Here is a 13,007-nt window from a genome sequence, read left to right on the forward strand (position 1 = left end):
GATAGTGGCTTAATAAGTAATCAGTTTGTTCTTTTAAAGACATGTATATATTTTATTCTGTATTGTTATAGTGATAGTGGCTTAATAAGTGATGCAATCAGTTTGGCCTTTTAAAGACATCTAAATATATTATTTTATTTTGTATTGAGTATAAAACAGTATTATGAATGAATGAATGAATGGTCTTTATTGTCATTAATACAGTACAGGTACCATACAACGAAATTTAGGAGGGGGGGCTCCCCTGGTGCTTGGAAAAAGACTAAAAACACGAGGGCCAAGGGTAAAATAAAAAAGGGAAAAGAGCTGGTTACATAAATAAAGGCTATGTACACCATCTACTATACTACTATACATAGGTGAAAGTGGGCCGGAACGGTCCGGTGCTGCGTTCCGGCAAGACTTTCTGTGCCGGAACGCCGTTGGGGGAAGAGATGCAGCTGCCTGTCAATCAAAATCCGATTGCTGCAGAGTGCAGAAGCAATCACGATTCACGATCCATAATTTCCAACAAGGAAACACATGGCTGATGTTATGTTTCGTTGCGTCTATTTTAATACCTTTGAAAAGGACATGTTAACCCGCTTTACAGTAGACCCGACGCGACGCGACGTGGTTGGGTGGGCAGCACTGGGCACTGAGACAGTCCGACCGGGATTACAGTCGCGCCGTATGGAAGCATATAGTGGACCTAATTCAAATGTTAATGCAATTTGAGATTGCATTTGTATGTTCCACTTTTGCATGCATTCTTTCAGACAATATTCAAATTCAAATGCAATTCTAATGATTTGCATTTTCATTTTCATGTACCTGATGTGCACATTCGCTGTCAATATTAAAATGATAATGCAAAGCCATTTGACATTTAATTTTCAAAGTCATGCGCTGCTTTGTAGCTGACAAAATTCAAAAGTTCATTCTAATGTGAAAATTACTATGCAATCCCAAAATAGCATATTCATTTGCCACTTTTGCCTGTGTTATTTGAGTCAATATTCAAATTGTAATGCAATAATGTGATACGCAATTGCATTTATATGTTCTAGGAAACACATCCGCTCATTAGAATTGCATTTGAATTTGAATATTGTCTGAAAGAATGCATGCAAAAGTGGAACATGCAAATGCAATCTCAAATTGCATTAACATTTGAATTTAGTCCACTATATGCTTCCATAAGCAAGCCGTGTTGCCAGATTGGGCTACTTTTGTTCACACTGGACGGGTGGATTCGGCAGCTTTTAGACTGGTTGGGCTGGAAATTGTCAATTCCATCTGGCAACCCTGGTAACAAAATATGTGCATACGTATCTGGTAGCCTACTGGTACTTTCAAATCGCATCATATTATTATTATTATTATTATTAATAATAATAATAATTACAATTTACAATACAAATACAACAATTGGGGGGTCCCTCAAAGAAAATGTGGGCGCACTGCGTGCGCACAACATCAACCTCCAAGGCTTGATTCTGACCCAGGAAAAACCCTGGTATGTACTGTATAACATGATAGCCATCTATGCACTGTATAAGATGATGACCAAGGGTCTTTCTGCTGCTGACCAAGGGGTTGAGTTCACTTGATGAGGCCCAATTTAGTTTTAGACTCTGTAGGCTACTGTATTTGTTTATTAAGATATATTATCTGAATTTATTATCTGAATTTCTCTTGTTTTATCAAATGTTCCAATTATTTTCATTTCTTGTGCTGGTTTAAAATTGCAGGAAACTAGCACAAATAATTGTGTGGGAGAGAGGGGCCGCCGCTACCAAAACGTGCACCGTTTTGGGTCGCTCCACCACCAAAAACTCTCACTCCAAACTTTTGGTGAAACATGGCAGCCCTAAAGTGTTTCTAATTTCGACACCAACACCACGATGTGTGTGTTCAGGGATGCATGAAGCTGGGGGCAGGAGGAGAACAATATGAAACGATGAAGGTTGGGGTAGTAGCCTATAGTTCCTGTAAGAAACTCAAACCACTTTCACCCCTGCTACTATACAATAAAACACTGTGCTGTACTCTATGCTATAAATATCCTAACTTTTCCTATATCTGAACCTTATGTACACAAGGGTTGTCATATTGCACATAGTATTGTTGCACATTCATTTAAAGTATTAATGCATTTTAACATTGAGACATATATTTTGTATTGACTATAAAATAGTATTAATGCATTTAAACATTGAGACAAGAAGCTGTCTTCTGTACCCGCTCTCCCAATATCTCAAACTGTGACCCCCCTCCCCAAGAAAAAGTTTCAGGCACAGGATTTTTTCCCATTTTAAGCCCTGTTCTTGCGACGGCATGTATGGATGTGCCATCCTAGAGGAGCTGGACTACCTGTGCAACCTGAATGGGCTGCAGGTACCGCGTCATGCTACCAGTAGTGACAAGGTCACTAGCAAAATGCAAAACAAGAGAAAGATCTGTCAGGAAGGATAAGGAGAGAGAATTGGTCTATGGCCACCACCTGCAAAACCATTTCCTTTCTGGGGGTTGTCTTGCTGTTGCCTCTCCTGTCCACCTGTTGTCGCTTTCATTTGCACCTAAGCAGGTGAAGTTGATTAACAATCGTTTACGCTTCCTAACTAGACAGATCGATCCCAGAAGTTTAATTGACTTGGTGTTATACTGTGATGATTAAGTGTTCCCTTAGTTTTTTGGAGCAGTGTACATTTTCATATTGTTTGATTAAGACAAGATCATCTCTATTGTAATTTTGCAATGTTGTTATGGATGGCAGTTAATACCAAGCCGACATTACATTACATTTTGGACATTTAGCAGATGCCTTATACAAAGCGACTTGCAACAAGTAGTTGTAAGTAAGTGAATCATCTTTACATCAGTCATCATAATAAAAACAAATCTATGCTAGGACCAGGGGCCATTGGCAGTCACAATGCTAGAATGCTAGAAGAACTACTACTACTTATTTCAGTAGAGAAACTGTACAGGGGGGTAGTAGGGATGAAGAGGTCTTTAGGAGGGACAGTCAATATGTAGGCTTAAGAGATGGGTCAGTCTACGGCGGAAGATATGTAGTGATAATAAAATAAATAAATGAAAAATAAATCAATCATAGATGCAAACAGGCACGCTTATAACTTTATGTGCCATGTGCAGGGGTGTCATTTTCTTATTTGGTTGTTGGGAAGACGATCATGTGAATGAATGAATGAATCTTTTTATTTCTAACATGATTTAAAATAATAAAAGAACAAATAACTAATACGAAGAGTACAGACCTATTAATTTTGGAAAGGGAGTAGGATGAAGCCTAAGCTTATCATGTCCTACCCCTATCCGTCACTTTCAAGTGAGAACAATTATACTTAAATTATATAATCCAGTTAATTAATTCATAAATGTCAGTATCAACCGTACTAATAATATTTCATTCATAATATTGAAACAACACAAAATAAATAAATAAACATAATTTTCCATTATTAATACTGAAACAACACAAAATAAATAATATGTATGTGATAGGATTTATGTTAGTAGGACAAGCTATATGTTATATGTAGACATGGAAGTCAGTGATTTATGTTTCCTCTGGGCTAATGAGCCAATACATATATGTGACTAAAATGAAATGAGATCAAATTGGCCCATAGATATCGATTATTTTTGACAATCGACTTAATAATTATCCAAACTGAATTTTACTATTCAATCACATAAAACAAAGAATATTCATGCAACAGAATTTACATTTACAGTTTGCAGCCTGAAGAAGGGAAGTTAAGTTAGTGTCATAGAATGTTCCCTTCACTCAGCAGCTGTGGTCTGGGTGGGGACCTCCTTCCCCCTGACCAGAGGCAGGGCCTGAGGAGCAGGTGACCAGGGTGTGCTGCCACTAGGGCGTACTAGGGCGTGCTGCCACTAGGGCGTACTAGGGCGTGCTGCCACTAGGGCGTACTAGGGTGTGCTGCCACTAGGGCGTACTAGGGTGTGCTGCCACTAGGGCGTACTAGGGTGTGCTGCCACTAGGGCGTACTAGGGCGTGCTGCCACTAGGGTGTACTAGGGTGTGCTGCCACTAGGGCGTACTAGGGTGTGCTGCCACTAGGGCGTACTAGGGTGTGCTGCCACTAGGGCGTGCTGCCACTAGGGTGTGCTGCCACTAGGGCAGCGGTTCCCAACCTATGGGCCGCGGCCCACTGGTGGTCCGCGAGAGTACTGCAAGTGGGCCGCCAAATCATGGGCAAAAAAAATGTTTTTATTGACGTTTTTGTTACAAAAACTTTTAATTTTAAAAAGAAAAAAAATCTTGGATTGAACAGCCTTGATCGTATTGTGTGTGGTGTGCGCCGATATTTACACTAGGGTGTGCTGCCACTAGGGCGTACTAGGGTGTGCTGCCACTAGGGCGTACTAGGGTGTGCTGCCACTAGGGCGTACTAGGGTGTGCTGCCACTAGGATGAATGAATGAATGAATGAATGGTCTTTATTGTCATTGCTATAGTACAGGTACCAAACAACGAAATTTAGGAGGGGTGGCTCCCCTGGTGCTAGGAAAGAAAAAAAAAGGAAAAAAAACAAGAAGGGAAGGAGCTGGTTTACATAAATAAAGGCTATGTACACTATCCACTATACTATACTGTACAGATAGACGACTAGGGTTGTCATATTGCACATAGTGTTATTGCACAATGCACATTCATTTAAAGTGTCGCAGTTTGCAGGCTTGAAATGTACATATTTGTGCCTCAGCACTACACCTGATTTTTTCAATCCAGCAGCTGCCATCAATCCGTCCAGACTGTCCAGGGCCCAGAACCTAGGTCTTTGCTGTGTTCAGGGCCTGGATGGCCCTGGGGTAGAAGCTGTGCTTCAGTCTGTTTGTCCTTGCGGCCATGGTCCTGTACCGCCTTTTCGAGGGCAGCCGGGCAAAGTGTTCGTACCCAGGGTGGGTTGGGTCTCTGGAGATCTTGGAGGCCTTCCTGAGACAGCGTGTGTTGTACAGCTCTTCCAGAGAGGGGAGGGGGGCGCCGGTGATCTTCTGGGCTGTTCTCACGACTCTCTGTAGCGCATTTCTCTCCGCGGTTGTGCAGCTGGAGAACCAGTTGCAGATGCCGTAGGTGAGGATGCTCTCCACTGCGCCGCGGTAGAAGGCCACCATTATCTCCTGCTTGATGTGTTCCTTCCTGAGGACTCTCAGGAAGTAGAGCCGCTGTTGTGCCTTCTTGATGGTGGCTGCTGTGTTGTTCTTCCAGGACAGGTCATCCTGTATGTGCACCCCCAGGAATCGGAGGGCTGAGACTCTCTCCACGCTCTCTCCATCGATGAGCAGGGGCTGGACCTCAGACTTTTTCCTCCTGAAGTCCACGATGATTTCCTGGGTCTTTGACTTGTTCAGCAGCAGGTTGTTAACCTTGCACAGCCTAGGGCGTACTAGGGCGTGCTGCCACTAGGGTGTGCTGCCACTAGGGCGTAATAAGGTGTGCTGCCACTAGGGCGTGCTGCCACTAGGGTGTGCTGCCACTAGGGCATACTAGGGCGTACTAAAGCGTGCTGCCACTAGGGCGTGCTGCCACTAAGGTGTGCTGCCACTAGGGCGTACTAAACCGTGCTGCCACTAGGGTGTGCTGCCACTAGGGCGTACTAGGGTGTGCTGCCACTAGGGTGTGCTCCCACTAGGGTGTACTAAAGCGTGCTGCCACTAGGCTGCAGAACAGACTGTCCTGCCACCGTGGTGCCTGGTGGCTCGGACTGGAATAATATTGCTGAAAGTTTGACTACATTCTGGATGAGCTGGAGAGCTTTGCTGCTTTGCTGCAAGGCACAAACTTAATTCCAGATTCACCCCAGTCTGACGTCATCCATGTGTTGTTGTTTGTAATGAAAAATCTATATTTTAAAGTGAAGGAGTTTTCTCAATAGAAACACCTGATGGTGATCGGGGTTGACGTCCACCACGACACCAGCAAGAAGAACCGGTCCGTCATGGGCTTTGTCGCAAGCCAGAACAGGTAAATAGGATATAACTTAATTGTCCGATTCAAGCCGGAAAATGTTATTTGTTCTTACTTAAGACATAATCATATTGACCCATACAAAGGATACAACATATCTAGGAACATACACAATTACTTTTGCCTTTATGTAAATTATGTTTTTACAAGCCATTGACATTCTCCTCAAATGACATAGCTACACACTAAGGGTAGTGAATGCAATTAAAATGGTTAAGAAAGCCCTTCAGACTTATTTGTGACAGCAACTGGTAGTAGGTAGTCGTGGGGATTACTCAGCGAATCCACTGCATTGCAATATTTTGGCGAGTGCGTCATTGATTTCCAACAACGTTGAAATTGATTTACATTTTTCCAGAATAAAATTCCGAACATTTTGCCGGTTGTCGAGTTGTTCCTGCGTTCACCAGCTGCCGTCACATGTTGACATTGTCTCCTAACCTTCCTCTCACAGCCTGATGACCAAGTGGTACTCCCAAGTGACATTCCAGAAGCCCAACGAGGAGATCATCGATGGATTCAGGGAGTGCCTGCTGGCTGCGCTGGAGAAGTACTACGAGGTAACCATCACAAAGTCTCATGGAAGTCAGTGTTTGTGTATGATAATAATAATTATGTATAGAAAACTAGTTGGGTTTTTCTCGCTTAATTTCCTAGCATAAATGCCTGATGCAGTATTTACTTTATAATCTTAGAAGTGTCATTTGTCTATATGCTCATGGCGGGAGGAGGGGTGCTCTGGCATGGTTCTACAACCATAGTAGCCGCATGTGGCTGGAAAGACAACGGTAAGCAATAGCACACGCGGCGTTAACAAGGAGGACAGGGAAGGATAGAAGCCATCGATGCTGGCCAGCTTATTGATAAAAAAAGATGCCAGAAGTGAAAGCTGCCATTACTTTGCTTATAGAGCAAAGTATTGGTGTGCATACATATAATAAACTTGACTCACAATCCTTATTATAGCGTGTGTACAATGAGTACATTGCCTTTGGAAGAGAAGTTGGAGATAAAACGTTTAGGGCCACACATAAAGTGACCCGTACATCCAAAGAGGAATGGTTTGACAAACAGAGACGGCTAACGGTTAGCACCTCGAAACATGTACTGCTCTGTTTCCCGTGTATGCTATTGGTGGAGATGTCATGCCAGATTATGTCCGCCTGCCAAATAAAAAAATTGCATGCTAGCAGGTGTTTTCATATAAAATGGCCATGCCAACATAAAAGCTATGGCTGACTAGTGAGCCCGTATCAACCTTAATGCTATTCAAGTGCAATAAGACTAGATAAGTGCATAGCAATGGCATTCGAAAAATATTGATTACATCAGACGGACACTATTTGGCCAGGTCAGACTTAATCTGGCATGACAGAGACTCTGTTTGGCCATTGGATGTATTCAAAGACATGAAACATCTGTCAGAAGAACAGAAGCATGAAAGCTCTGCGTCCGATCTGAATAGTGCCATAGATGGTGCATATCGCCATAGCATCGCGGAGCACAACAAACAGACCTAGGAGAATGTGTATGTTCTGGGCTGTATGTTCATAGACCTCCCTGTTAATTAGCCTAGCCTACTTTGCGTGTGTTAATGCTTTGGCTTTTGTAGTGTGTTAAAGCCTCTGCTCTGATGATATTTGACATTTAAAGAAATACAATTGATAAAAACGTTCCTACATGTTAACAATGTGCTCCATGCTTGTATTTCGATAAAGCATGCGAATTATTGAAGATATAAAATATGAAAATAAAACACTGAAGAATAGATGACGGGTCAAATTTAAGACATTTATTCCCCCATAATTATTTCGGTCATGGACATGATCGAACAAACTCATACATGTGGTCACGTGACTTACACAACTTAACATTACGTTATGTCTGACTCCAAAAGACATTTCATGGTTAATAATGATTGACAATGCTTTGCTCATCCCTATGTGACAGACTCGATCATATCGGATCCTAGATTCCATTAAGAATACTCAAAATGCTATTTCACCATGCCCTCACGTTAAGATAAATCGGCTTGAGTAAGTTTACACTCAGGCCAGTAGCTGAAACTGCTGACTCTCTCCGTCTCATTAACAATGCATGTGAACATTAGACATTGATGGTAAACTCTGTGATAACCTGGTCATGATGATGTTGTGCTGTTTTAACAGAAAATTTGAATAATTAATCAACAAAATATAATAACCAACGTAATAGTTTCAAAGCAACATGTGACTAAGTTTTAACCATGCATTAACGTGCGTCAAGAACACACAGGAGAATGGTGCCCGCGACAGGCCTAACCCAAAACTCCAAGAATAACGCTGTCCCTCAATTTAAATATAATTTCCAAACAAGGACAAGGTGTGAGATACATTACACATAGGGGTGGCCAGGGTGTGATTTCCTCAGCCACATTACAATCGCAAAGGAATTGACAAATGGTGTGGGTGTGACTTCTTCAGGATGTCCGCCAGGCTCATTCAACTGCAAATAGTTAGACACATTGACATCGACGATGACGCCCAAAATCCCTCTCCAAAGACACGTGTCTGTCTCGTCTTTTTACTTTGTTGCAACCTCAATGTAGCGTTCTATCGCGCTGAAGCATATGAAGCGTACTCAGATCAAATCTTTCTGCTCCCTGGTACTCACAGCGCAGCCCCATGGCATATGCCTACCGTAGACTACCTTTATTTTTTGTGGGCCACACAGTCGTCATCCAAAACTTCCCTTCCTGAAATGCCATGCTAAAATCGCCCACTGCATACACTAATGCAGTGTTTCTCAACCCTCTCCTCGGGGCGCCCCAGCCGCTCCACATATTTGATCTGTTCCACCACCAGCACACCTGATTCAACTAATCAAGTCCAAAGCAATTATGATTTGGACTTGATTAGTTGAATCAGGAGTGCTGGTGGTGGAACAGATCAAATATGTGGAGCGGCTGGGGCGCCCCGAGGAGAGGGTTGAGAAACACTGCACTAATGCACTTCATTTTTTTTTCTGCCAGGTGAATCACAATTTCCCAGAGAAGATTGTGGTGTACCGGGACGGCGTCTCGGACGGCCAGCTGAAGGCGGTGGAGCTCTACGAGATCCCACAGCTGCTCAAGTGCTTCGAGATGTTCCCCAACTACGAGCCCAAGCTCGTCTTCATCGTGGTCAAGAAACGCATCAACACCACACTGTACTCCTGCTCCGGAGACCGCTTTGGTACCGCCCCACCCGGGACCGTACTAGACCACACCGTCACCAACAGGGAATGGTTGGTCCTGTTCCCTTTCCCCAGCAGTGGCTGCTAGCAGCTATTAGAGAGAGTCTTTCTTCCCTACTTACTTTTGGCTGCTCGCACCTATTGTAGAGAGTCACTTACTTTTGGCGGATGAACTTAATGTAGTTCGCTCTGGATAAGGACGTCCGCCTAATAACTGGAACGTCAGGCTGATTTGCACTGAGAACAAGACCGCATGCACTGTTTCTATTATTACTTTTATATTAGATGTTATACTTTTTTCTGTCATACTTTTTTAAGTCCTCCTATAATGCCTTCTCATATATCACAACATGTTATTATTCTCCAGGGTGGACTTCTTCCTGATGGCACATGTGATCCGACACGGCTGTGGCCTCCCCACCCACTACATCATCATCTACAACACGGCCGATCTCAGTCCAGACCACCTGCAGAGGTAATGGAACCAGTTGGCGGTTGGAGAAATAACGGTTTTCACTTATTAGTTATGGATGATGTCATAGGTTGGTGGATGAAGTGGGTACGTTTGTTGTCGCCGAATTAACATCATACAACCCTTGGGTCTCATGCCAGGCTGACCTTCAAGATGTGCCACCTGTACTGGAATTGGCCCGGAACCATCCGTGTGCCAGCGCCATGCATGTATCCCCACAAATTGGCGTACCTGTCAGGCCAGTACCTACACACGGTGCCAGGGAGACAGCTGGCAGACAAGCTCTACTTCCTCTGATCTATGCCTCTAGCCAGCGGCCCCCACCCACCACAGTCAATACAACAAACGGATCACAAGTTCTGTTGAGCCGATGTTAAAATAATGTCTTTCCTGTTCGTCTTTTTTGTCAGACAATTTTTGGTTGTTTTCTTTGCTCCGCTCTCAGTGCTGTTAAAAAACCTTAATTCTTTTATATAAAGAATATATTCTTTTATTTTTTTACTTTAAAAAAAAGCAGCAGCGTCTCTATTTTTTTACTTTAAATTGCACTGAAAAATTGCACATACTGTATTGCACTGAAAAATTGCATTTTTGTTTGTTTTTACTTGGAGTTCGGTTGCTCACTGCTCTTGCAAATTAAAAAGTTTTCTTAGATCCGGCTTGGCTTTGGTCTGTTATTTCGGCTCTGGAAAAACGCAGCTCAGTGCTGTAATATGACATTGGAACATTCGACATCCTTCCTGCTTACATATATCCATATAAGACCAGGGTAGATGTCTCTACCCAATGTCTAATCATTAAGTAACCAGAAATCAGCTGAAAAGGACTCGGGCTTCCTACTGAATCCAAACATTGAGGGTTGTGAAAGGGAAAGTGGGTGGCATTGTACAGCAGCATATGTATACAAGGCAGGCTATAGCTACGACAGTCTCCCATTAACACAGAAAACCTTTTTGTCTTCACATAAATAAGAGTATTGTACGTTGTTTATCGCTCAATAAAATCGATTGCAAAAAAGAGAACCCGACCAGGGTGTCATGATTGCATAACCGGAAGCATAGATGACTTTCACAGGAAATGTAACTGGGCTATTATTGTTGCCAGAGAGCTGCGAAAATGGCGGTGTCTCGTCGCTGCTCGCAACAACAACAGCAGGGTACCCTGCAATCTCCGCCACGAAACAGCACTCTGTCGGCCAGTCCTCCGAGGTATGGAGATCTCTCCGGCCTCGCCTGATCCTCCAGCCCCGGCCCTGGGTGGGAGCAGCGCCAGCTCCGCCACCACCACCCCCGGCGGGGGGAGCAGCAGCGTCTCCAGCCCCGGGTCGGGAGGCACCAGCCCCGGGGACAGCGGCGGCGGGGGGGTCGGCGGGGCTTTCAGGGAGCTGTTCGAGGCCTGCCGGAACGGAGATGTGTCTCGGGTGAAAAGACTAGTCGACACTATGTGCCCATATTCACACACACCTGCGAGCGCAACTGTGTTCACAACTGTGTACACACACACACCTACAAACACACGCACACATGCGCCTAGAAGACAGGATGCATTTTTACATTTCAACTTAGCAGACACACACACTGTATGTCTCTGTCTGTCTGTCTGTCTGTATGTCTGTCTATCTCTTTCTCTCTCTCTCTCTCTCTCTCTCTCTGGACACTTCTTTCCTACAGGTCGGTCAACTAGACCTACATTCACCTGGAGAGAGGTGCAGAACTTTCCACACACCTAGAATATATAGGATGCATTTTTACATTTCAACCATTTAACACAGACACAAACACACCTTTTAGCACACACACACACACGCGAGCACAACTGTGTTTGCAACGGTGTACACACACACGCGGCTAGAATAGATGGGATTTTTACATTTCAACCATTTAGCAGACACACACACACACACCTGTGAGCACAACTGTGTTTCCAACCATGTTAACACACAGACACACACCTCCAAACACAGACATCTATTGTCTACTACCATCACCTCCGTGATGTCTCTACCACCACCACCTCTCTGATGTCTAGCACCACCTCCTCAAGCCCAGTTTACGCTCCTGCGTAAAATCGACGGCGTAGCTTGCGTAGGCCCGCGTAGCCTTGCGTAGCCTACGGAGAGGGTTGACGCGCACCTCTCCAAAAATGTAAGTACGCGTCAGGAAAGCACGTCTGGGACGTGGAGGTCGGAGAGAACACAGCGTGGGTCCTCGGCATAGCCAAAGAGTCCGTCCAGAGGAAAGAGAAAGTCTCCTCTGTCCTGAAGAACGGTTACCTGTCTGTGTACTTTTACCATAAAATTTACTTTGCAGGAACGTCCCCCCTGACAAGGCTGAGGCCTCAGAGAATCAGAGTGCAGTTGGACTGGGATAGGGGCAGGGTGTCTTTCTATGATCCATCTGACAACACACACATCTACACTTTCAAACATACCTTTTCTGAGAGGGTTTTCCCCTATTTCTGGGTCGGCTGTAAGCAGAGTCCTTTGAAGATTGAACCACTAGAGATCACTGTGAGAGCTGGAGAGTTCAGCTGAGAAATATACTACTTTGTGTAAATGTCATCTCTGCTATAAAATCAATGCTATAGTCTCTGCCTGTCTGTCTGTGAACTTTAGTTGTTTGTAAATCCTTCCCTGTGCTGTTTTTCCTGCCCTGTTTGAGATGTTGGCTTTTATGTATTGTGATACTGTGATTATCTTTTGTTTTCATGTTTGATTGACTTTGCGAAAAACACAATGCAATCTCAAAAATGCAATCAAAAATGCTTAAATATGTAAACATATATAAATATGCCATTGGAAATAGCCTATAGTATATCATATATTCTCCTTCTCCTGTCTTGATTTAGTTTTGTATAGCTGTTTGTGATATGAATGTGAAGTCAAGAGAAACTGATGACTAAAACATTCAGGCCTTATCTGCTGTTCAACTGACACCAATAGAGAATCTTCTGAAGGTCTGAAGTTGAAATAGGAATTGTTTTGACGAATTGAATAAACTTGGAAATGATTGAATTAATGGTGCCTTTTACTCTTAATTATTCATCCGAAATGTTAAAAGCTGAAAAGGTTGCAGCACAAGCCCCGAATCTTTTCTACTGGTGTAGCCTACTGCTTGCAACCTAGCCTACTTTAAAAGCTTGGGCTGAACCATGTCAGACTACTAGATCGTATATCCAGCGACAGAAATTCGGGGTTTGACACAACCTGTCCCGCCATGGAAGTTTGTCTGGGATTAATTATTGAATTAAAAATTGCATCATATTTATTTGAATTGAAATACTTAGCGTGGTGTAGCCTATCCTACCCCTGGACAGCTACGGTT

At 43.6% G+C, this 13,007-nt stretch overlaps 1 protein-coding gene across 1 annotated transcript in view; it reads left to right on the forward strand.

Moving 5' to 3' along the window:
* The window catches only part of LOC308163927 (piwi-like protein 2), a gene marked incomplete at both ends in the record, with an annotated part of 29,732 nt that extends 19,751 nt beyond the window's left edge, over positions 1-9,981 (forward strand). Inside the window, 5 exons of the mRNA XM_080538101.1 lie at positions 5,908-5,996; positions 6,454-6,559; positions 9,010-9,263; positions 9,580-9,687; positions 9,825-9,981. Of these exons, the coding sequence (XP_080394227.1) occupies positions 5,908-5,996; positions 6,454-6,559; positions 9,010-9,263; positions 9,580-9,687; positions 9,825-9,981 (714 nt within the window). The remainder of the gene's footprint in view (positions 1-5,907; positions 5,997-6,453; positions 6,560-9,009; positions 9,264-9,579; positions 9,688-9,824) is intronic.
* Between the last annotated feature and the right edge of the window lie 3,026 nt (positions 9,982-13,007).

Source organism: Nansenia antarctica (assembly GCF_963989245.1).
Source record: "Nansenia antarctica genome assembly, chromosome: 8".
Classification (NCBI taxonomy): Eukaryota; Metazoa; Chordata; class Actinopteri; order Argentiniformes; family Microstomatidae; genus Nansenia; species Nansenia antarctica.